At 42.1% G+C, this 24,737-nt stretch overlaps 1 protein-coding gene across 4 annotated transcripts in view; it reads right to left on the bottom strand.

The window, feature by feature from the left end:
* LOC122542597 (AP-3 complex subunit beta-2) overlaps positions 1-24,737 on the bottom strand; it is a 240,980-nt gene that overhangs the window by 205,334 nt on the left and 10,909 nt on the right. The window contains exon 2 of one of the 4 annotated variants that reach the window (XM_043680546.1): positions 14,415-14,514. The exons of the other annotated variants lie outside the window; for them this stretch is intronic. Within the exon in view, the coding sequence (XP_043536481.1) occupies positions 14,415-14,419 (5 nt within the window). The 5' untranslated portion in view covers positions 14,420-14,514. The remainder of the gene's footprint in view (positions 1-14,414; positions 14,515-24,737) is intronic. 4 annotated transcript variants of the gene reach the window in all.

The raw sequence follows: 24,737 nt of genomic DNA, 5'->3' as shown, positions 1-24,737 counted from the left end.
TCCCGGTGTGTTGGCTTTGTGTACCTTTGGAAGGCAGTAGAAGTCGCCTACACGAGAAGTACGTGGGATGAGGGCGCGTAGGGAGCTCTGAAGGACTGGATCCAAAGTTCTGATCAGTGTGTTTAATTCTCGGGTGTGTTCTTTGGTTGGATCAGCTGGTAGTTGCCTGTAGTGTTTCTGGTTGTTCAGTTGTCGGTACACTTCCTTGCAGTAATTTGTTCTATTCTGAATGACAATGGCTCCTCCTTTATCTGCTGGTTTGATGACAATATTGTCATTGGTTTTGAGAGCCTGGATGGCATTGCGTTGTGAACAGGTGATGTTTTGCTCTACCTTGTGGGTACAGCTGATGAATCTGGCATTTATATATTTCCTGACAGTTTGAGAATACATGTCAAGCCCAGGACAGCGGCCCTCCGGTGGGGTCCATGTTGACACCTTCTTTGGTCGCCCCTCTACAGATCCCTGTGATGACTGTTCTAGTTCATCAGTGGGCTCAGTGGGATCACTGCCGGCACCTTGAAAGAATTCCCGGAGTCTCGTTCGTCTGATGAACTCCTCTGTGTCTGCTGCCAGAACCAACGGGTCCATTTTGGTGGTGGGGCAGAAATTGAGACCCCTACTCAGGACTTTAATCTCTTCCAGTCGAAGGGTGTGGTCTGATAAGTTGACAATAGACTTCCCCGCAGTGATAATGTTGTCTACTGTGGTTCCAGGGCGGGCTTTGCTATTACTGGTAAGAATACCAAGCTTCTCCAGTTTTTTGTTCTTGGCGTGCATGTACGTGGTGTAGTTTTGTCACCTTGTCCGTTTGGCAATGTCACGTAATTGTACTGATGTATCCTGTGTGCAGGCTGTGAGTGTGGACTCCATCTGAATTTCAAGGTTGTGGCGTCTGCTGTAGAGTTGGTGCACGAGATGATTGAGAAGTTTACGAGAGGTGCGGTGGCAAAGTCTCTCTGCGTAGTCCGTGTTGTAGGTTGACCTAAGTGGGTTCGTGATCCGTAATCCTTTCGGGATCTTTCCTGCTTGCCTGCATTCCTATAGAAACTTGATGTCTCTGTCGATATGTGCAATCTTCTTGGAGATCCTCTCCACTTTAAGCTGGAAGTTAGTGGTGTCGATAGTAGTCATGATTTGGAGATGCCGGTGTTGGACTGGGGTGTACAAAGTGGTTTAATTGGAAGCACACTAGCTTTCGGAGCGACGCTCCTTCATCAGGTGATTGTGGAGAGCTATTTTATCTTACTAACATAGGCAGCATTAAAATGGCTTCTTAATGCAAATAACCTGACAAAATGGCTTCTAGGCTGCAAATTGACAGTTCTGATTAGAGAGGCTTTTAACCCTGCTAAAAGCTGAACTGACCATAGTCTGTTTCAACAAAGATTAGCAGACAATGCTTCCTTTACAGCATAGAAATAACTAGACGAGATAAGACATTATGAGCTATCCTAACTGACCTTGCAAGTGCACGTGCAAAGACTAGGTTTGTGAGATAGGAAAACTAGTGTTTTGGAAAACAAGGTTGGTTCCCAGGAAATATCATTGGACTAAGTTGCTGTCAATAAAGTCATTTCATTAAAATTGAATGTGCTCTGTAATGATGGCCTGTACTTCTCTCAAAAAAGGTATAAAAATATCTTTGTCTTAAACCATGTGCACAGTTTCTCCAAGGAACATGGAAGTATTACTGGACAAGCTATGCCCAGCCGAGATTAAATAAAGTGTGAAATCTTGCAGAACCAGACCGAATTGGTAGTGTTTACTGAATGATTTGATTGAGGATCAGAGAGACCCCCCTCCCCTGGGGAGTCCAGATCTTCAGAACCGTTCTCTTAAACTTCTTCTGCACTCTCTGTGATGAGTTCATATTCCTATATTCAGGACTATTGTGAATACAATACAGAAGTATAATCAATGCTGTATCTGGGGTCTAATGAGTTCAGCACCATTTCCTTGCTCTTATAATCAATATCCTGGTTAATGAAGCCTAGATTACTGTATTATTATTATTGTTATTATAGTACTTTATTAATAGCTCACTCTCCCTGTTCTGCCACCTTTAGTGACTCATGTACCCTTGTTCCTCTGCTCCTGCACACCCTTTAGAATACTACCCTTTATTTTACATTGTCTCTTCGTGTTCTTTGTAACCAAGTATATCACTTCACATTTCTATAAATTGAACTTCATCTGCCACTTTTCCATTCATTCCACCAACTTGTCAACGTCCTTTTGCAGTTTTACACTATTCCTCCTCACAATTTTCAAATTCTCAAAGATTTATATCATCCACAAACTATAAAATTGTCCCCTGTATGGCAAGATCTAGATAATTAATATGTACCAGGTAAAACAAGAGTCCCAATGCTAACACCTGGGAAAATCCTAACTTCCTCCAGCCCAAAACAAATTCCATTAAGTACCTTCCCTAGCTCTCAGCCAGTTTTGTATCATTACTACTGTCCCTTTTATTCTATGACCTATGCTTTCCTCAAGTCTATTGTATGGCATTATATCAAACACCTTTTGTGAGTCTGTGTACACCACAGCAACCCTCTTCTAAACGCTTCAGTAAGTTAGTTGGATGCAATTTTCCCTGAACAAATCTATGTGGACTCTTCCAATTAATCTACATATTTCAGACTATTAATTCCAACCAAAACATTGTCTCCAGAAGTTTCCCCACCATTTATAAGTGACCAGTCTATAATTGCTGTGGCTTTATTTACAACCTGTTTTTTTTATTTGGATATTTTTATTGAAAAAGAAGACTTTTAAGATTTTTTACAAACTTACAAAAATAATACAAACTAGTGCATTCCACTTTACGATATAATAACAATACCAAAGTAAAATAAAAAAAACTAACTACTAATCTATTCTACAAATGACCACAACATAAAATATGATATCATACATTATTAACAATGAACAAAAAGGTAAATAAATAACTAGATACACACTCAAAATAGACTTATATCAAGTCATAACAAAACCCGTATTTATACGGGATACCTCCTCCCGGGGGGCCCCCAAATCAGCTGGAACCATGACCATGGCTAAGCAAAAGCCCTGGACAACATGGCCGAAATATCTGTGTCGGTGCAGTTCAAAAAAGGGCTGCCATGTTCTATAAAATAATTCCGTTTTTTGGCGCACCATATTCGTGAGGAAGTCAAGGGGGATATATTCCATGACTATCCTGTGCCAATTTGAAAGTCCTGGGGGACCTTTGGATACCCAATTCACTAAAATATTTTTCCTCACAAAAGGATAGTAAATAATTTCCGCCCATATATGTCCAGAGAGGGAAAATTTGGGGAGCCCGAAAGTAGGGACTCCATACCCAACCTCCGTACCCAAAACGTTTGTCAAGGCATTCGCTACTCTGTACCAATACCTGCGGATCTTATGGCATGTCCACAGACAATGCGTGAGAGTACCAACTTCAATTTTGCATTTAGGACATATTGGGGATGCTCCTGCCTTGAACTTTGCGAGTCATTCAGGTGCCATTGTGAGCCCTATGAAGTATCTTCAATTGGGTAGCCCGAGTTCTGTTACAGATAGAGATCTTCCTGGCATTTTCTCAGGTGTCGTCCCACATTTCTGAAGAGATTTCCAACCTTAATTCTTCATTTCAGGTTTTATATAACCGTTCCACGTTCTTCGATTCCTTATTGCATAGTGAGTGGTAGAGAGTACTGACCAAGGGCGGCCTCTTCAGTTAAAGCGCACTCCTTTCCCTATCTGATTTATAAGGATGGACTATCAGTGTGGTCTTCTTTTGTATAAAGTCTCGTATTTGAAAAGACTGAAAGAGGTCCTTGCTGGGCAGTCCAAACTTCTGGTGCAGCTGCTCAAAGGACATCACGACCTCCCCATCGAACAGATCTCCCAAACAGGAGATACCTCTGGACTACCAAGTTTTGAACGCAGCATCGGTCAGCTCTGGCTGGAATCCCAATGTTCCCACTATGCGGATATAAGGGGAGGTTTTTTGCAGGTTACCCTCATCTTGTCGCATTATCCTCCAGGCTTTGATTGTACTTAATATAATGGGTTTTTTACAATAGTCCGTAATAACTCTCATCTTGTCCATAAATAGTAGATTGATGAGGGGACATCTTGCTTGGGAAGTCTCAATATCTAACCAGATTGATTGTGGGTCACAAGTGACCCAATCAGCTACATAAGATAATAGGGAACTCAATTGGTACAAAGTCCAGCCCACCCCTTACTTGTGGAAGCTGCAGCTTTTCTAATTTGATAAGGGGCCGTCTATGATTCCAAATAAAGGAGCCGAGCCATCTGTAAAGCTTATGCACCGCCTGTCTCGGCAGCATCAAGGGGAGCATTCTCATAGGATATGAAAGGTGAGGTAGAATATTCATCTTAACTAAGGCTACTCTGCCTAGCCAAGATATTGGGAGATCTCCCTGGTGTTGATGGTCCTGCCTTATATTCTGTAATAATTGTGTATAATTGACTTTATATAGCTGACCAAATACCGAAATGATAAAAATACCCAAGTATAGAAAACCTTCTAGTGACCACTGAAAGGAAAAACAAGATCTGTCTGGAAAATTGGATATACTGGCAAGGCCTCCCAATGGCATGGCCTCCGATTTCACTAAATTGATTTTGTAACTTGAAAACATACCAAGTAAACTGACCACTTGAATTAAGCGGGGCACAGATGTCAAAGGATCACTTAAGAAAAGGAGGACATCATCTGCATAGACAGTAATTTTGTGCTTGCCCGATCCAACCCTCGGAGCCGTTATATTAGGGTTAGTTCGTATAGCTTCCGCTAGTGGTTCAATCACTAGTGTAAATAATAATGGTGAGAGAGGACATCCCTGGCGACAGCCTCTGCCAACGCTAAAGCTATCCGAACTTAAACCGTTGGTAATTACTGCTGCTTTGGGATCATTATATAATACTGAAACCCATTTAGTAAAGACCTCTCTAACACCAAACCGTTCCAGTATATCGTAAAGATATGGCCGTTCTACCTGATCAAATGCCTTCTCTGCATCTCGGGAGACAACGAAACCCGGTATCGCTCCCTGCTGGCAGGCTTATGCCATATTTAAGACTCTTCTAATGTTACTAGTTGACTTGCCACCCTTTATAAACCCTGTCTGGTCCTCTTTTATTGCATGCAATTCTGGTCTCCTTCCTAGCGGAAAGATGTTGTGAAACTTGAAAGGGTCAGAAAAGATTTACAAGGACGTTGCCAGGGTTGGAGGGAGAGGCTGAACGGGCTGGGGCTGTTTTCCCTGGAGTGTCGGAGACTGAGGGGTGACCTTATAGAGGTTTACAAAATTATGAGGGGCATGGATGGATAAATAGGCAAAGCTTTTTCCCTGGGGTCGGGGAATCCAGAACTAGAGGGCATAGGTTTAGGGTGAGAGGTGAAAGATATAAAAGAGACCTAAGGGGCAACTTTTTCACGCAGAGAATGAGCTGCCAGAGGAAGTGGTGGAGGCTGGTACAATTGCAACGTTTAGGAGGCATTTGGATGGGTATATGAATAGGAAGGGTTTGGAGGGATATGGGCCGGGTGCTGGCAGGTGGACCAGATTGGGTTGGGATATCTGGTCGGTATGGACGGGTTGGATCGAAGGGGTCTGTTTCCATGCTGTACATCTCTATGACTCTATGACCCTCCCCAGTCTTAATGCTAACATTTTTGAAAGAATTTTAAAATCTACACTTAACAAGGATATGGCTCTATATGAAGAGCAGTCTTCTGGGGCCTTCCCCTTCTTAAGAATGAGAGAAATATTTGCTTCTCTCAACGAAGGCAGGAGGCAGCCCTGACTGCGAATAGTTATGCATATTTATGAGTGGCCCAGCCAGTTCCCTAATAAATGCTTTATAGAACTCAGCCTGGAATCCGTCTGGTCCAGGTGCTTTGCTACTCTGAAGGTGCTTCACTGCCTCCTGTACTTCCTGGGTTGTCAGGGGGCATTCAAGAATGACACCTGCTCCGAGGTTAGGCCTGGGAGGGTCAGATTTTTAAAGAAAGACTCCATCTTCCTAGTTCTATCCTCAATCCTCACAGTCCTGCGACTTATACAATTCAAAATAGAACTTTCTAAATGCTGCATTGATCTTTTTACAATTACAAGTCAGGGTACCAGCACTCTCTCTAATAGCCGTAATGGCTTGGGAAGCCTTTTTCTTTCTGGCAAGGTACGCTAGATACCTGCTAGGCTTGTCATCGTATTCAAATAATCTCTGCTTCGCGAATAATATCTCCCTCTTTGCTGTTTGAGTCAGTGCGGTATTCAAGGCTGCGCTAAGGGCTGTGATCCTCTGTAGCTTAGTAATGGAGGGCCTATCGACATATGCAGTTTCAGCTGCCTTCAGTCGAGCCTCGAGCAGATGCTGTTGCTCACCCTTTTGTTTTTTCCGGGTCGCAGAATATGAGATAACCAAGCCTCATGCGTATGCCTTAGCAGTCTCCCACTTCGTCGAAGGGTTACCGACTGTGCCTGAATTGATATACCAGAAGGTTTTAAATTCCTGTGAGAAATATTTTTGAACTTGCTATCCTTCAATAAGAAAGGGTCCATACGCTAATGTCGGGGACCTATCCCATCATCCCTAATCTTAACTTCCATGTATACTGCAGCACGATCAGAAATAGTTATATTATCTTATAAAACAGGAGTTAAAAGTAGGTGACCCTACACTATCACCTAGATACGTTTAACAAAACAACACAAGATAGAAATATGTAAGATTACAAAATTACAATCCCAGCAAGTATTAAGCAACTAAATAAAGAAAAAAGAAAGAAAACCCCACTCAGAAACATCCCCCAATAATCAAAGAGCTATAGATAAGAGACCAAAGAAAGAATAAGGAACAAGCCCGTCCACCCCCCAGGGAAAGATGGACAAAAGAAAGATGGAGAAAGAAAGAAGGATAGACAAAGGGGGGGGCAAAATAAAGTCGTTATCCATACAGTTCGAGTCCCGTAGTCTATTTGAGAGCATCCAGGAATTCTTTTACTTTCTCTCGTGATCCAAAGTTATATACAGATCCTCCACGACTGAATATCGCATAGAATATCGAATATTTAAGTCTTTCAGACAAGATCCAAGATGGCGGCGACCCAGCAGGTCTGAGTCTGTAGTGCTCTGCCCAAGACTCAGACAAAGTGGGCTGACTGCCTCCACCATACCTGCCAAATCATTTAAAATAGCTTTTATTTAATACAGCTAGTTATTTTGCACCAAACTTGAGCAATGACTAAAGGAAAGAATGACTAAAGGAAAGAATGCCCGCAGCTCGTAGCACATAGGAACCCCTCCCTCACGCTCCGCAGTTGCAGCAGAGGGATCCACAGCCGCCCCGGGGGACTTAGCTATGGTGATTTCCAAGCTTGAAGCGAAGATCAACACCTTCATAGAAGAGTCCAGGAACAGATGGCAATCGTTGTCGGTCGTGCTTCTGCAGCACGACTGAGACATAGAAAAACATCGAACATCAAGTCGGAGGGGCGGAGCTAAAGGCCGCGACCTCCGAGGCTGCTGCAGAATCGGCCGTGGGTTGGGTCCGGACTCTCAAACAGTGAGTCCAGGCCTTCGAAGATCACTTCGACAACCTCAATTCACGAGGTCATTGAAAAAATATTCGTTTGCTGGGCCTTCCCGAACGGGAAGAGGAAGGCCAGCTTACGTTTCTGGAACAGTGGCTTCCGCAGTTATTGAATCTGGAGGCTGGATCAGGCCAGGTAAGGGTAGAATGGGCCCACCGGGTTGCAATACGCAGGCCCGGCTTGGACCAGCGCCCCCGCCCGGTCCTATTCCGGCTGCAGTGCTACAAGGAGAAGCAGATGCTCCTAGAAGCTTCCAGAAATCTCAGGAAAGATCCCCAAGCATGACTTACAAAGGATCTAAGATTATGCTATTTCAGGACTTTTCCCCAGCTCTGGTCTGAAAGAGGAGGGCGTTTGAGGAAAGGTAGAAGCGTTTAAGGGATTTAAACATTCAGTACTTCCTGCGCCGCCCAGCGACGCTACGTTTTAGCCATGAAGGGTCTGTGTATAACTTCAGATTGCCGGAGATGGCCAAGGAATTTTTGGACTCTCTTAGATAAATTGTAAGAGTTAAGTCGTGTGGTGAATGATGTTGTTCTGCCCTCCCCCTTCCCCGGTTCACTCTTTTTTCTCTTTTATTACTTTATTGCTAATATTATCTTCGGGGGGTAGGGAGGGGAGCTTATTTGCTTTCCACTCTGTGATTTTCCCCTTTTTTAAAAAATATATATAGGCCGGGTGGTCTAGTCGATTTAGGTGAGGAGGGGTCTCTGCCTTGTCTTATTTTTTCTCTTTCTTTTAAAGCAGGGTTGTTTCCCCCGTTACTTTGTATTACTATAATTAATTATTATCTGCTGAGACTGTAATTTTATAGTTTTATTTGTTTATATGTGGTATTAACATCACCCAATATATCTAGGTGTTGGTGTGGATGGGGTGGGGGGGTGGTAGGATACTCACTGTTAACTTTAGCTTTGTAGTACACTTGAATTTTCTTTATTTTATTATGGGGTGCCTTGGTCGAGGGTGGGGCACTGGTTGGGAGAGGATATGATGGGTTTTTGGAAAGGAAGTGATGCCCCCTGGAAACAAGGGGGAAAATCTCCGTTTAAATATGTTTTATCTATTTAGAAATAGTTTTTTATTATATTGGTGTGAGTGTATTAAAGAATCTCTATTTTTGTGAATTTTCTATGGTCGATGCTCAGGGTGTTTTGGATGGGGTTTTTCCTCCTGGGGGGTCTCGGACTTGCCTGGACGGTTATGGTTAGTCATTTGATTAAATGGTGCACCTGGAATGTCAAGGGGAGTAATTCACCAATCAAAAGGAAGAAAATATTATCAAACCTCAAAAAAGAAAGGGTTGATATAGCTCTCCTACAGGAGACACACTTATAGGATAAAGAATATTTGAAATTACAACAGGGTGGATTTGATCAGGTCTTCTTTTCTTCCTTCAGCTGAAAATCTTATTCGGAAGAATCTCCCTTTCAAAATCCTAAGTCAGATAAAAGATGAATCTGGACGATATAAACTAATTAAAGCCCTTATAAATGGAGAGGAATATGGGATTTTAAATCTGTATTGTCCCCCGGCGCATCCTTTCAAATTTATAATGGAAGTCTTCTCCAAACTGATGGCTCTTGGTGCTCGTCATACAATTATAGGGGGACACTTTAATTGCATTATGGACCCAAAAATAGACAGGATACCCAAGGCTACTGCGGGTGTATCCCCCAGATCCAGACAGTTGGCGGATTTGAATAAAGAATTAGGATTAGTAGATGCGTGGAGGTGCCTCCACCCACAATGCAGAGATTTCTCTTTTTACTCTAATCCACACAAATGTCACACTAGAGTTGACATGCTTTTTGCCTCCTCAACTTTTTAAAATTCCATATCATCCTGTAAAATAGGTAATATAATAACTTCTGATAACGCTGCTGTGTATATGGAAATCAAGGCTGGGAACAAAGAGGCATCCCCCTGACATTGGCGTATGGATTCCTTCTTAATGAAGGATAGCAAATTTGTAAAATATTTTTCTCAAGAATTTAAAACTTTCTTGGAAATTAATTCAGGTACAGCTAGTAATCCGTCAATGATGTGGGAGACAATTAAAGCTTATGCGCGAGGTCTGATCATTTCATACTCCGCGACCCAGAAAAAATTAAAGGGCGAACAACAGCGTCTACTTGAGGCTCGCTTAAAAGCAGCTGAAACAGCATACGTTGACAGACCTTCTATTGCCAAATTACATAGGATTACGGCCCTTAGGACAGCTCTGAATACTGCGTTCACCCAAATGGCAAAGAGGGAAATATTATTTGCAAAACAAAAGTTATATGAATTTGGCGATAAATCTGGTAGATACTTAGCATTTCTCGCAAGGAAAAAAAAGGCCCCTCAAGCTATCATGGCTAACAGGGAAAGTGCTGGTACTCTGACTCATGATCACAAAAGGATCAACACAATCTTCAGAAAGTTTTATTCTGATTTATATAAATCGCATGATTGTGAAGATAGATCCAGGAGAATGCAGTCCTTTTTTAAAAGCCTGGCCTTTCCGGACTTAACCCCGGAAAAGGTATCGGTCCTGAATGCTCCCCTAACAACCCAGGAAATACTTGATGCAATCAGGCAACTTCAGAGTGGTAAGACACCTGGCCCAGATGGCTTTCAGATTGAATTTTACAAAGAGTTTACAGGAGTATTAGCCGGCCCACTTATGGACATGTATAACTACTCATATAGTCAGGGCTACCTCCCGCCTTCACTGAAAGAGGTGAATATCTCCCTTATTCTCAAAAAAGAAAAGGACCCAGAAGATTGCGCATCATACAGACCAATATCCTTGCTAAATGTAGATTTTAAAATTCTTTCTAAAACATTAGCATTGAGGCTAGAGAGGGTACTGCCATATATCATAAAAGAGGATCAGAAGGGGTTTATCAAGGGCCGTAGATCATCAAATAATATTAGAAGGGCCTTGAATGTGATTCAAGTCTGTCATCAGGAAAAAATACCAGGAATAGTAGTCTCATTGGACGCGGAAAAGGCATTCGACAGGGTTGAATGGTCATACCTATTCTATACATTGGAAAGGTTTGGCGTTAGAAAGATATTTGCCAAATGGGTCTCAACACTGTATAATGATCCCAAAGCAGTTGTGATCATCAATGGATTAGGCCCGGATAGCTTCAGCGTGAGTAGGGGCTCCTGTCAGGGATGTCGTCTCTCACTGTTCCAATTGAGCCACTAGCGGAAGCTATATGGGCTGACTCTAATATAACGGCCCCGAGGGTTGGTACAGGTAAACATAAAATTGCCCTATATGCAGATGATGTTCTCCTTTTTCTTAGTAGTCCTCTGATGTCCGTGCCTTGTTTAATCCAAGTTATTAATACATTTAGTGCATTTTCAGGCTACAAAGTTAATTTTTCAAAATCGGAGGCCATGCCGATGGGTGGCCTCACTAGTATGTCCCACTTATTGGACTGATCCCACTTCCCCTTTCGCTGGTCTCTGGAGGGTTTCTTATACTTAGGTATTTTTATCACCCCAATATTTGGCCAGCTATACCAGGCCAATTTTATGCATCCATTGGAAAGGTTAAGGCAGGACCTTCAACGCTGGGGAGACCTTCCAATTTCCTGGCTAGGTGGAATAGCCCTGATTAAAATGAATGTCTTGCCCTGTCTCTTATACCCTCTGAGAATGCTCCCAGTGATGCTGCTGAGGCCGGCACTGCGCAAATTGTACGGTTGGCTGGATTCTTTCATCTGGAATCATAGACAGCCCCTCATTAAGTTAAGGAAGCTACAGCTTCCACAGGCAAGGGGATGGCTGGATTTTCCAGACTTTAGGAAGTATCAGTTAAGTTCCTTGTTAAGCTATGTAGCAGATTGGGTCTCGTCTGACCCGCAATCAATCTGGATGGACATTGAGGCTTCTCAAATAAAGTGCCCGCTTATTTTTAGATAAGATGAAAATCATTACGGACCACTGTAAAAACCCTATAGTACTAAACACAATTAAAGCTTGGAATATAATGCGGCAAAACGAGGCTAATTCATATAAAACATCCCCCTATACTCCTATAGTGGAGGCATGGGGTTTTCAACCAAGGCTCACAGATGCCACATTCAAATCCTGGAGATCCAAGGGTATCTCCTGTTTAGGGGATCTGTTTGAAGAGGGGGTCCTCTTTTGAACATCTGCATCAGAAATTTGGATTACCTAATGGAGACCTCTGTCGATACTTCCAAATTCGAGATTACATACAGAAGACTACGCTATTAGATAGTCTCTATAAAGCAGATAAAGAATGTAGAGTGTTGTGTCCAATGGGTGTACTCGGTCAGCACTCTTTATCATTTATTACATGATGAAGTGTCGGAAGATATGGACCATCTGCTTAGAACATGGGATCAGGATTTGGGGCTGGAAATTTCTATAGAAATGTGGAATGACATCTGGGAAAATGCTCCATTTGTAACAGAACCCAGGCCATTCAGTTAAAGATACTTCATAGGGCCCATATGGCACCGGAATGATTGGCAAAATTTAGGGCAGGAGCATCTCCAATGTGTCCCAAATGTAAAACAGAGGTGGGCATTCTTACACACTGTTTATGGACATGCCATAAGATCTGCAAATACTGGGCCAAAGAGTAAACGTCCTGACAGAAATCTTGGGAACGGAAATTACAGTAGATCCAGTATCTCTTCTCCTGGGCTTCTCGAGCTTACTTTCTCTGGATGTGCATGGGAGGAAGTTATTTTCCATTCTCTCCTTCTGTGCAAGGAAAAACATCTTAGTAAACTGGGTGGCTGAGGGCCCGTCAGGACTTCCGAATTGGCACAAATTAATCATGGAATGTATTCCCCTTGACTTCCTTACAAATATGGTGCACCAAAAAACGGAATTATTCTATAAAATATGGCAGCCCTTTTTGAATTACATAGATACATATATTTCGGCTATTCTATCAAGGGCTTTCATCTAGTTGAGGTAATGGTTCTGGCTGATCCGGGGCCCCTTGGGAGAGGAATCCCGCATGAATACGGATTTTATTATGACTCGATGTTAACTCATTCCAAGCATGTACTTCACTACTTAATTACTATGTTATCCTTCTTTTTTCTCTTGAGTAATGTAAGATATATGATCATACACTCTGGTTAGTTATAGGTTAGATTAGTAGTTAGTTGAGTTTTGTCTTTTTCTTTTCTTCTCTGTATCTCTTCTTTTTGTTTGACAGGTTTTGGCTATTATTTATTTAAGATTTAATTGTATATTAGTGTTTGTACTTGCATTTTTTTTATTTGAAAACTTCTAAAAACATGTTAAATTTTCAATAAAAATATCTATATAAAAAAAATCTTTCCGACGCTTCTTCGCCTTGTCAAATGCCCTCTTCTTGCAGACCACAACCAGGGAGAAGTCCTGAAACAACATTATCTCGGAGCCCTTGTACATCATGGCATGGGGATCCTTCCCCAAGACTCTGGAGGCCTCCAGCAGCATTTGTTTTTCCCTGTAACATTGAAGTCGAACTAGAACCGGACGGGGGCTTTGATCCGATCCAGGCCTGCGCACAGCAAACCAGTGGGCCCGCTCAATCCGCACTCGGCCCAGCTCCGACTCCAATTTCAGTAGTTGTGGGAGCCATTGCTCCAGGAAATCCACAAGGTGGCCTTCCTCCTCTCATTCGGAGAGGCCCAGCAACTGAATATTTTTCTGATGACCTCGATTTTTGAGGTCGTTGATATGCTTCTCTAGGGTCTGGACTTGCCGGTCCAGAGCCGGGACCTGACCCACGGATGATTCAGCAGCAGTCTCCGACGCCACGGCCCATTACTCCGTCCCTCCAACACGCTGCCCGAGTTTCTCGATCTCTGGGTCATGCTTTTGCCTGGACCGGGTCTCCTCGATGGACGCATCGGTCTTCTCTTGGAGTTTCACAAACTCCAAGATCAGGCTCGCCTCTGCAGGTATGTCCCCCCAGGTGGCCGCGGATGTCTCTGCTGCTGTGGGAGGGGGGAGGAGGGGTCCCTGCCTGTTGCGAACTACAGGAGCTTTTGTCCTTAGTCATTTTAAAAAGTACCAAACTGTTAAAGTTTGGTACAAAATGGCCAAGAGTGCTGGGCAAAAGCTATTTTAAGTAATTTAAGAGGTGAGCTGTGAGTGGCCACCTCACTTTGCCTGAGTCTTGGGCAGAGCTGTGCAGACTCAGACCTGGTGGGTTGCCGCCATCTTGAAACTCTACAAGCTGATTTGAACAAGGATGTAATGTTTGCAACTTTCCAACCCTCCAGCACCACATCCAAATCCAGATTCAAATTCAGAGAGGACAATTTTCAATGTATTAAAGAATACAATTCTAATTTAAACTAATTTACCCCAATACCTCACTGGCACTGTAAAAACAGTTGCCAGAATTGCGCAAACCCACCTGGATAAAAAAAGTGATAAAATTCTATGAAGAGCAGCTCTATCAGCTCTTTGACAACCAAGTGCCTAAGCTTGCACTGCTATACTGTGAGGCTTTGAGGCAGTGTGATAATAACATCAGTCAAATTGCAAAAAAAACCTCAATTCCAGATCTACTAGTTGACTTGTAATTTAAATCCATGTCCTGATAGCATTAGCTTGGGGTTTTGAATTGCTAGTCCATTACACCACCAATTCTCCTATACTTTACTGACCTTGTAGTACAGAATCTCCATAGACAGTTTTTATTAGTTCAGAACTGGTTCATAAAGATATCAAAATAACTTCCGTTTCAGGGGCTGAACCTCTGGAAAGTTTTGTAAGACAACCACACAATGCCTGCTGCCAGAATTACCTCATCTTTCCTGAAATATTGTACTTGAAGACAACATTTCCTGTTGCAGTGGCAAAATGTAGACACGTTCCTTTTTAAGAGAGTTGTTGCCCTGTTGATTCTAAAGGACAAAAAAAAAGTATAAATCCATGAGACAAGATGATGCTCAGTCAAACAATCAATGTGCCAGCACAAACTCTACAACATCACCTACATAAATAAATAAAAAGGCCCAATTTTAACTCCCCAACTACCTGGTGGAAACGTGACCAAGAAGCTGTTAAAATTAAAGACAGTCAATTTACTCCTCTGTGCCCTGACTGTAATCTGTACTTTTGAGGTATCAACTGGGTCAATAGCAAGAAATCCTTCCTTAAGTAAACAATTTGGGCCCTGCTCACATCACTGGTCCCGACTATCATCGTAGTGAGAGACCACAGCAGGTGTAGTAACAAAAGCCTCACCTGCAAAATCTCTGACTCCCAACCTCCACTCCAGAACAGAGAGGCCCAGAGAAACAGGATAGAACTGATAAGGCTCAGCAGTTCATAGGTTTTGTGATGGGCCATGAAGTGATGGAATGCTCTAGAGTGTTCCATCCCCAAAGTTGTCTCCAAAGAACCCCAGCCACACATACCGACTGAAGATCCCCCACTCCCTAATCACAGGCAGAATACAACACAAGGATTAGGAACAGGATTAGGCAATTCAGCCCCACCACCCTGCTCCACTAGTCAAAAAGATCATCTTCTTACTGTCACTTTTCTAACTGACCTCATCACTCTTATGGATCAAAAATATGAATATCTTCAAGACTGAATAATTCAATGATCCAGCCTCCCTGTTCTCTGCGGAATAGAATGCTACGAGCTAATCTGAGAAAAAAAAAATCACTCTTCCTCTCCATCATTGATGGAGATCCCTAATTTTTAAACCGTATTCACAAGGAAAAACAGAGTTGAATCTTATGTTTCCTGGCTAAGTGCAAGTTTTCACTGAGTATCCCAGAGGGTTTCTTGCCGCGAGGCCTCGCGAGATTTCTTGGCAAACCTTATAAAACTTGCTATCTTATAAAGCATCATACCCTCACCACATGTCCATCGAAAGGCCAGCATCCCTTGCATCTATGCCACCTTCACAAGGCCACTGTGCACCTGAACAACCATTGGCAATCTGACAAATCCCTCACTGGCACCATAATGGCACAGCAGCCACAAAGCCATGCTGCTGCAGCACATAGCTGATACACCTTCACATGTGACCCCATCTTCTCACACTAGTTGTTATTTAACTACCCGACCACAGTTTACCTGTCCTCACCTATATCCCATCTAACAGACTCTCTAGGTTACTGTTATTCTTTCCCCAATGCCCATTGGGCATCGGCAGATTGTCATCATCAAATACAGACAAGTAGTTGGACAATTCTAATGAGCTTTTATTTGCAACCATAAAAAATGAACACAAACAAAATGAATAGAATCTGCAAGTCACCCAACCAATGCAAGTCAAATGCTGGTATCTTGGAACAGTGTCAATCATACATTCTGTGATGGTCTACTTCACCCTGGTCTCATTGACTGGAACTAGGTATCAATTTTAGTGCCCAACACAATGATTTCTATAATGCACAAGGAAAGCTTCCTCCTCCCACGTGTCCTCATTGTCATCCTCAGAACATTGCTCCCACTTCCCCAGTTCCTCAATATCTAACGCGTCGCTTCATTGCCTGCTGCAATTATGAAGAACACAGCAGACCAGGATGATGCAACACACTCTGCGTAGATAATCCTACAGTGGCCCAGAACAGTCCAAGCAATGGAACTGCATATTCAACAGCCCAATCATCTGCTCCACTACTGTGTGATCCAAGTATGGGCAGCATTTATCTGTGTTCTGCACCATCTAAGGAGTTGTGCAATGGTGTCATTGGGCCTGGTGCAATGGGTAGCCCTTGTCCTCCAGTAATCAGGCTTGTCAGGCATCTGGATCCTTAAATGCACTAGATATGTGAGAGTCTTCCAGAATATATGAGTCGTGGCAGCTGCCAGGGCATCGGACACATATCCTCAGGAACTGATAACAGTGATCACAGATTATTTCAACATTTAAGGAATGGAACCCCTCCCAATGATGAATTCTGCAGTGTTGTGATATGGCCTTCTCAGTGCCACCTATCTGCATTTGGGGCAAGACAGCTATGTTTCAGAATCCTACTGCCCAGGGTGAAGCATTGGCCTTGTCATGGAGAAACAAAATGAACTGGAGTGATCTTGCACAAATCAATCATTGACTTGACACATTTGCAGGTACCCAACCAAGAGATCCCACACAGGTCATCCATCACTCCCTAGAAGGAGCCAGTTGGACAGAAGTTTAAATCAGTTATCACTTTCACAGCCTCCAAGCAAGGATGGCCTCCCATTCCTGCAGTACTGAAGTCCTGCTCCAGCATCTGACATAGTTCCATCCCACAGTGTCCCAATAATTATTCACCCTACACTTACACTGTGCCTTGTTCATCCCCTGGAAGTGGAGTCAGGGCCATAAAACTCCAGAGCTGAAACCTCTCCGGGAGATGGGTGCTCCTTGTATGCCACAGCAATCTGCTGTTGGCTCTGGGCTTGCCACTGTGTTCTTGTGCATTCACCTCCTTGTTTTTGGGATGGAAGTCACAGAGGCTGAGCACAAAAATCTTGCTTTAAACAACATATTTCAGGAACATCTAGAGCAAGAGAGGTTCTTAGGTCTCAGAACGGTGGGTAGTGGCATTCCTTGCAGATGATAGCTGCGCATACTCCATACACTGAAACATGCTGGACCCAATAACGGAGTCCATGTCTCCATTCAGCTTCAGCCTCAGCATGTTCACCATTTTTATATGCTGGCTGAGTGACCAACACATGACATCTAAAGGGAGTGTGTGCTGAGCTCCTGATCCATTTCCATCCCAGATCCACATCAATCATTTAATTTTTCATTCCATTCAGTGCACATCACTATTAGGCTTACATGACAGATCCTGAAATGATGGTCTCCACCTCCCAAATACCACCAGCCCGAACTCCCCAGCTCCTACAAGCCCTTCTTGCGCCCCCCTCAATGACTGATAAGGATCACCAGGACTATATTCATTCCAGACCTCTGATCAACTTTGACAAGCAGCCCCTACTTGACCAACACCTGGTCACTGTCTTTGCTGCTGGTTCTACAGGACTTACCATTGACCACATTCCAGACTGCACTCAGACTATCCCCTGTCCTGGACTATGTGCAAACTGTGACCATGACTGATGGCACTAGGACCCTCTTACAGACAGCAGCCCAATCCTTGAGTGGACTGATGACTTAGCATCCACCCACTTTCAGATTTACTCATTTCGTTAAATAAATATATTGCATGATTGCTACATAAGCAGCTGGCATACGCTATTGGTAATATTCTGCGTTCCATATAGCAAGATGACCCCAACCCCCAGACAGACCCCTACTGACAAACATGACCTGTCACATTCTATGTACAAAAGAGCATGTTAATTCAGCAGTACTGATAGCATTTGGTACTGGTTGAGGTGCTAACACATGGTAAGACAAGGCATGGATGCTGCAGGCAGCATGCTAAATGAGCAAATGCTAACAGAGCAACCAATCAGCCCAGGGATGAGGCTAGTCCATTCTGTAAGCTTAGTTCTTGTCCCTAAATATGTCCTTGCAGCAGCCTTTCAGTGCTAGTTGCTGATGCATCCTGAAAACCAAATCTATGCTTCCCAACTGTCCTACAAGTGGATCAGAAAGGTGCCATAATCGTCATGAGAGGTTGGCAAATTTCAGATGTCAGTGTCCATAGACAAGGCTGTGCGCAGCTGGTGGCCATGGATCATGCTGTCTGTGTTGATGGTAGAAGGTGTAGTGGGATTAAACCTTTAAGAGAGTTGTAAAGCTAGCAAAACTGCCTGACACAGTACAAAGTGTTCTGAACAAGGTAACAATGTCACACATGGTCGACACAAATGGAGTAACTGGGTTACCATTAGAAAAAAACAAATTCAAATTCAGCCAATCAGTTTAAATTATAACCCTACATACCAAACTCCAATCAAGTTTGAATTTAGTATTTTGATAATATTAAAACCAATGAAGTGATCTGATGTTTTGGGGTATAAAACTGGACATTTTTTGAACAATTGAGAGAGAACTGCCAAAAGACCAACAAATGTAGGCCGCTAGTTTAAGAGATCTCTGACAGGTACCTGTCTGGCGAAGGAGTTTGCACAGCAAAACATCGAAACCAACCTAGAGAGAATCTACAGAGGAAACTCGGCAAAGCTGACTGTTTTTGAAATTTTTTTTGTAAATCTTAATCAGAATTTTTTTTATCAGACTAGTATTGTAGAGTGAGAGGTAAAAGATAGGTTTAAGAGAAAGGAGTTGTAAATAGTTGTTATTTTTAATATTGTCTGTTGGACTTAAAGAATAATATTGTTAATTTTAACTTTAAATATTTAACTCTGGGATAAATCTTTGCCTCTCGAATTTTAACAGATTACAGCACGGGGTGAACCTTTTCTGTGTAGCTGGTTTAAATTAGCAGAGTGGTTTACCCTGTGTCGTAACAGTTTAGTGGCTTTCATCCGTGATTTGAACAGGTTTAGACAGATCCAGTCTGAGATTTGAACAGATTTGAATTGATTTGGGGTACAAAAAAGCCCACTTTAGGTTAGTGTCCTAGATCATTAAATAATACGTAGGTGAGACAATTTGTTTAATTTCGGTGACTTGTGGTTGATTAAATTAAAAGTGAGAGAAATGGCTCTTAAAATTGCCAAACAGGTTCTGGGATTTGAAGATGATTCTCAAATTTGACAAGAAAGTTTAGAAGAAAAGAGAAAGGCCATATTTTTAGAATTAGTTTTGGGTTTAACCAAGGACAAAAGTAAAGCTGAAATTGTAAGGGAATGACTCAAACAGGTGTGTCAGAGAAACAGACAAGTGCAGTAGAGGGAGAAAAAGTTAAATTACAATTGAGGAAAAAGGAGTTAGAAGATAAAGAGAGAGAGAGACAGAGAAGAAAGAGAGAGGGAGAGAGAAAGGGAAAGAGAGAGAATAGAGAGAGAAGGAAAAGAGAGGAAAAAGGTTCTTAGCTGAGCAAAGAGAGAGAAGAAAAAGGAGAGAGAAAGAAGAAAGGGAGAGACAAAAAGAGATAATTTGAACTTGAAGTTGCGACTTAGTCAGCAAAATCAAGTTAACAGGATGGAGATTTAAAAGAGAAGTTAGTGATATGTACAAATATGTCAAAACTCTGCCATATTTTGATGAAAAAGATGTTGAAGCCTTTTTTATTTCATTTGAAAAATCAGCTAGGCAGACAGCATGGTCTGAGGATTTATGGGTAATGCTAGTTCAGACTAAACTGGTAGGCAGAGCTAGTGAGGTATTTGCGGCGCTGTCAGATAAGGGGTCAAGAGATTATGAAGAGGTCAAACAGACTATTTTAAGTGCTTTTGAATTTGTACTAGAAGCACATAGACAATGATTCAGAAACATAAGGAAGGAACAAGGTCAGACTAACGTTGAGGTCGAAAGAATCAAACGTAGTCATTTTGCTAGATGGCTACATGCTTTAAAGATAGATAGGACCTATGAAGCTCTAAGAGAGAATATTCTGCTGGAGAAGTTTAAAAACTCACTTCCAGCAATGGTAAGAATTCACGTGGAGGAATAGAAAGTTCAGGAAGTGAGAAGGGCAGCAGAATTAGCAGATGAATACATGTCGGTGCATAAGACAAGTTTCCGGCCAGAATCTCATCCTGTGAGGGATAGAAGTTGGGAGAAGGGAAGATCCTATGCTACGAAACAATGAGTAGAGAACACTGCTAAGAGTTTACCACAGGTTAAAGAAGAAGCCCAAGAGGGTGGAAAGGAGATGAAAGGCCTCAGGTGTTTCCACTGTGGTAAAGTGGGATACGTAAAGTCACAGTGCTGATCGTTAAAGATGCTGTGGAAAAAGACTTGGTAAAAGAAGCTAAGCCAGTGGCATTAATGAAAGTAGTAAAGGAAACCCCAAGAAGAGCCAAGGAGCTGCAGGTGAGTGCACAGCCTAGGCAGGGCTGGGTATGGAGTTAGTACCTGATCTCTATAAAGAATTTGCCTCGGTGGGTAAAGTTTACTTAGAACAGGAGGAGAAGAGCAAGAAGTTATAATTTTGAGAGATACAGGATCTAACCAGTCGCTGATAGTAAGAGATGAACCTATTTACACTCTTTCTGATCTGTTACCTAAGAGTGGGGTAATTTGTGGGAGATATGGACAGAAATGTAGCTTTCCCTTATGTAAGATGAGGTTGGAGTGCCAACTCAAGACTGGGGAAGTTACAATGGGAATGATTGACAGAGGGTCAGTTCCAGGAATCCAGTTTGTTCTTGGGAATGATTTGGCTGGATCCAAGGTGGAAGTGACACACCAATGCTGTGGAGAAGCCAAAAGATGACCAAGAAACTGAAGAGTTAAAACAGAAATATCCTGGTATTTTCCCAGAGTGTGTAGGAACCAGATCCCACTATCATAAGTCATAGCACGAAGCAAAAGCTAAAGAGAAAGATGAAGGAGTTGCGCTTCAGTTAGTGGATACCCTGTTTGATATAATGGTGCAGAAAAAACCTGAACAGGCAAGGCAGAAGTGTTTAGTCCTGAAAGGCTAAGAGACTTGCAACAAAAGGACAAGATGATAAAAGATATATATGTGGATGCGTACTCTGAAAAGGAGGCAGATGATATTCCTGAGGGTTATTGTCTGAAAGATAGATTTCTAAGATGGAAACGGAGACTACAGCAGGTTAGTCCAGAGGAGAAATGGGCCGAAGTGCAACAGACTGTGTTGCCGGTAGCCTACAGTCAGGAAGTGTTACTGGTAGCACATGAACTACCAGTAGGAGGTCACCTAGGGGTACGAAAGACTCAGGTTAAGGTACAAAAATATTTTTATGGGCCTGGAATGCACAAGGATTTGGTTAACTTTTGCCGTTCATGTCATACATGCCAAATGGTAGGTAAACCACAGGCGGTAATAAAACCAGCACCTTTGTTGCCACTCCCACAGTTGAAGAACCTTTCATTCGGGTTATAATTGATTGTGTAGGTCCTTTCCGGAGAATTAAAAGTGGGAACCAGTACTTGTTAAGCATAATGGATATGTCTACCGGATTTCCGGAGGCAATTCCATTACGGAGTATCAAGACAAAAGGGTGGTAGAGGAGTTAGTAGCTTTCTTCACGCGGTATGGGCTACCCAGAGAGATTCAGTTGGACCAAGGGTCAAACTTTACTGAAAGGCTGTTTAAGGATCGTATGGATAGCTTAGGTATATAGCACTTTAAATCCGGTGCGTATCATCCTGAATCCCAGAGAGCTTTAGAAAGGTGGCATCAGACATTGAAGACCATGTTCAGAGCATAGTCAGGATTACCCAAATGATTGGGATAAAGGTATCCCATTTGTATTATTTGCCATTAGAGATGCCCCAAACAAATCTACTCAGTTCACTCCCTTCGAGTTAATATTCGGGCTTGAAGTGAGAGGCCCTTGGAAATTAATTAAAGGGAAATTGACAGGGCCAAAGTCAGAGATGTCACACTTTGATTATGTATCGGAGGTGAGGGAGAGATTAAGTCGAGTAGGCAAGTTAGCTAAACAGCATCTAAAGAGGACACAGAATAGAATGAAGCAGGTGGCAGGTAAAAGCTCTGAGACGCTGACGTTTTCCTGAGGGAGTGACAGGTCAGTATTAGGGAAACTGGTGTTAGTTACTGCCCCGCAAAGTGAGGAATCAAATACAGATGGTGTGGATTTTGATGTGCCTCAAATCAGGTTGAGAAATGAAGAAGTCCTTGAGGAGTGGGATAAGTTAGTAAGTCAAGAGCATAGAATGAAGTGTGTTACTACAGTATGAGGACATATCTAAGAATCAGATGTGGAGGACTAATGCTATTGTACATAAAATAGACGTAGGGAATACTGCTCCGATAAAACAATATCCCTTTCAAAGCCAAACAGGTCCAGAAGGAGGTGGAGGCCATGCTCGATGAGGATATCATTGAACCGAACCAGAGCAAGTGGAGTTCGTTGATTGTCTTATTTCCCAAACTGGATGGGATACAACAATTTTGCATGGATTAACGGAAAGTCAATGCCATTACAAAATCAGACTCGTATCCAATTCTGAGATTGGAGCACTGTATTGAGAAAGTTGGACAAGCCAGTTACACCATCAAGTTGGACTTAATGCGGGGTTACTGGCAGGTACCTTTACCAGAGACGGCAAAAGACACTTCTGTATTTATAACCCCAAATGGGCTATATCAATTTAAAGTGATGCCCTTTGGAATAAAGAACACACCTGCCACATTCCAAAGACTCATGAACAGAATTGTGGCTGGGATAACAAACTGTACAGTCTATTTGGATGATGTAGTGATCTTTAGTAAGTCCTGGAAAGATCACATGGTACATTTGGCAAAGCTCTTTGAAAGACTATGAGAAGCAAAACTGGTGTAAACTTAAATAAAGCGGAATTAACGAAAGCAGAGCTGGCATTCTTGGGACATAACATGGTTGACTCCGTGGAACGCAAAGACGAAGGTCATCGAGGAATTTCCATGACCAATCTCGGAGAAAGAGATGCTTTGACTCTTAGGACTCAGCGGATTCTATCGGACATTTGTTCAAACTTCAGCAGTGTCGTGGCACCATTAACCGATTTGCTGAAGAAGAACACAAAGTTTCGGTGGAGTTGGTTACTTTTCGAAGAAACTCAACATCCACCAGAGGAAATACTCCACGATCGAAAAAGAACACAAAGTTTCGGTGGACAGAACAATGCCAGGAGTCATTCAACCATTTGAAAGCAATATTAACCACCACACCAGTTTTAACTGCACCAAGCTTTTCAAAACCATTCAAAGTTGCCATCAATTCTAGTGACATAAGAGTTGGAGCTGTACTGCTACAGGAAGATGATGATGGCATTGAACTGTCAGTTGGTTACTTTTCGAAGAAACTCAACATCCACCAGAGGAAATACTCCACGATCGAAAAAGAACTATTAAGTTTGGTACTGGCCTTACAACCTTTTAATGTGTATGTCACGAACTGTTGAAGACAGTTGTGTACACAGATCACAATCCTCTAACATTCTTGGAACACTTTAAAGACAAGAATATGAAACTATTTTATTGGAGTCTTACGTTACAGACTTTCAATTTACATATCGTACATGTTGTGGGACATAAGAATGTAATCACAGATGTGTTATCGCAGATTAAACTGATAAAGTATAGATAAGATACTTTTATTCAGTGTTATATATAGATGGAAGGAGGTAAACATGAACTTAGAGTAAAGTCATATGTATGTCATAAACATGTGGTTAAGGAAAAAATAAATAAACCATCTTTTCATTATGATAGTTCATTTTTTTCTTACAAGGGGAAGTGTTATGAAGGTGTGGAGAGACTGTACCTTTAAGAGAGTTGTAAAGCTAGCAAAACTGCCTGACACAGTATAAAGTGCTCTGAACAAGGTAATAATGTCACACATGGTTGTCACAAATAGAATAGATGGGTTGCCGTGAGACAAAAACAAATTCAAATTCGGCCAAACAGTTTTAATAAAGTTTGAATTTAATATTTTGATAATATTAAAACCAATGAAACAATACGATGTTTTGGGGTATAAAACTGGACATTTTTGAACAATTGAGAGAGAACTGCCAAATGACCAATAGATGTATGCTGTTAGTTTAAGAGCACTCTGAAAGATACATGTCTGGAGAAGGAGTTTGCACAGCAATACATTGAAACCAACCTGGAGAGAATCTACAGAGGAAAATCTACAGAGAAATCTCGGCAAAGCTGACTGGTTTTGAAACATGACGTTTTGTTTTTATCAGACTAGTACTGTAGAGTGGGAGGTAAAAGATAGGTTTAAGACAAAGGAGTTGTAAATAGTTGTTAGTTTGAAAACTCTCTGTTGGATTTAAAGAATAAAGTTGTCAATTTTTACTTTAAATATTTACGTCTGGGATAGCTCTTTGCCTCTTGAATTTTAACAGATTAAAAATCTGAGTCTTTTCTGTGTTGCTGGCTTAAATTAGCAGAGGAGTTAACCCCGTTTTGTAACATTGAGCAACATGGAAGCTCCTTGTTGCCAGCAGCACAAGCTGAAATCACCAGCTACCCACTCTGACATGCACTTCAACATTTCTCAAAGTATAGCTTGTTTGGCAAGATAGAAAGCAGGTTATGGCTATTAACAAAAATGATATCAGGGGTTGAAAATTTAAGCTATGGGG

This window comes from Chiloscyllium plagiosum, chromosome 40, assembly GCF_004010195.1.
Source record: "Chiloscyllium plagiosum isolate BGI_BamShark_2017 chromosome 40, ASM401019v2, whole genome shotgun sequence".
Lineage (NCBI taxonomy): Eukaryota > Metazoa > Chordata > Chondrichthyes > Orectolobiformes > Hemiscylliidae > Chiloscyllium > Chiloscyllium plagiosum.
This window is presented reverse-complemented; position numbering and strand designations above follow the sequence as displayed.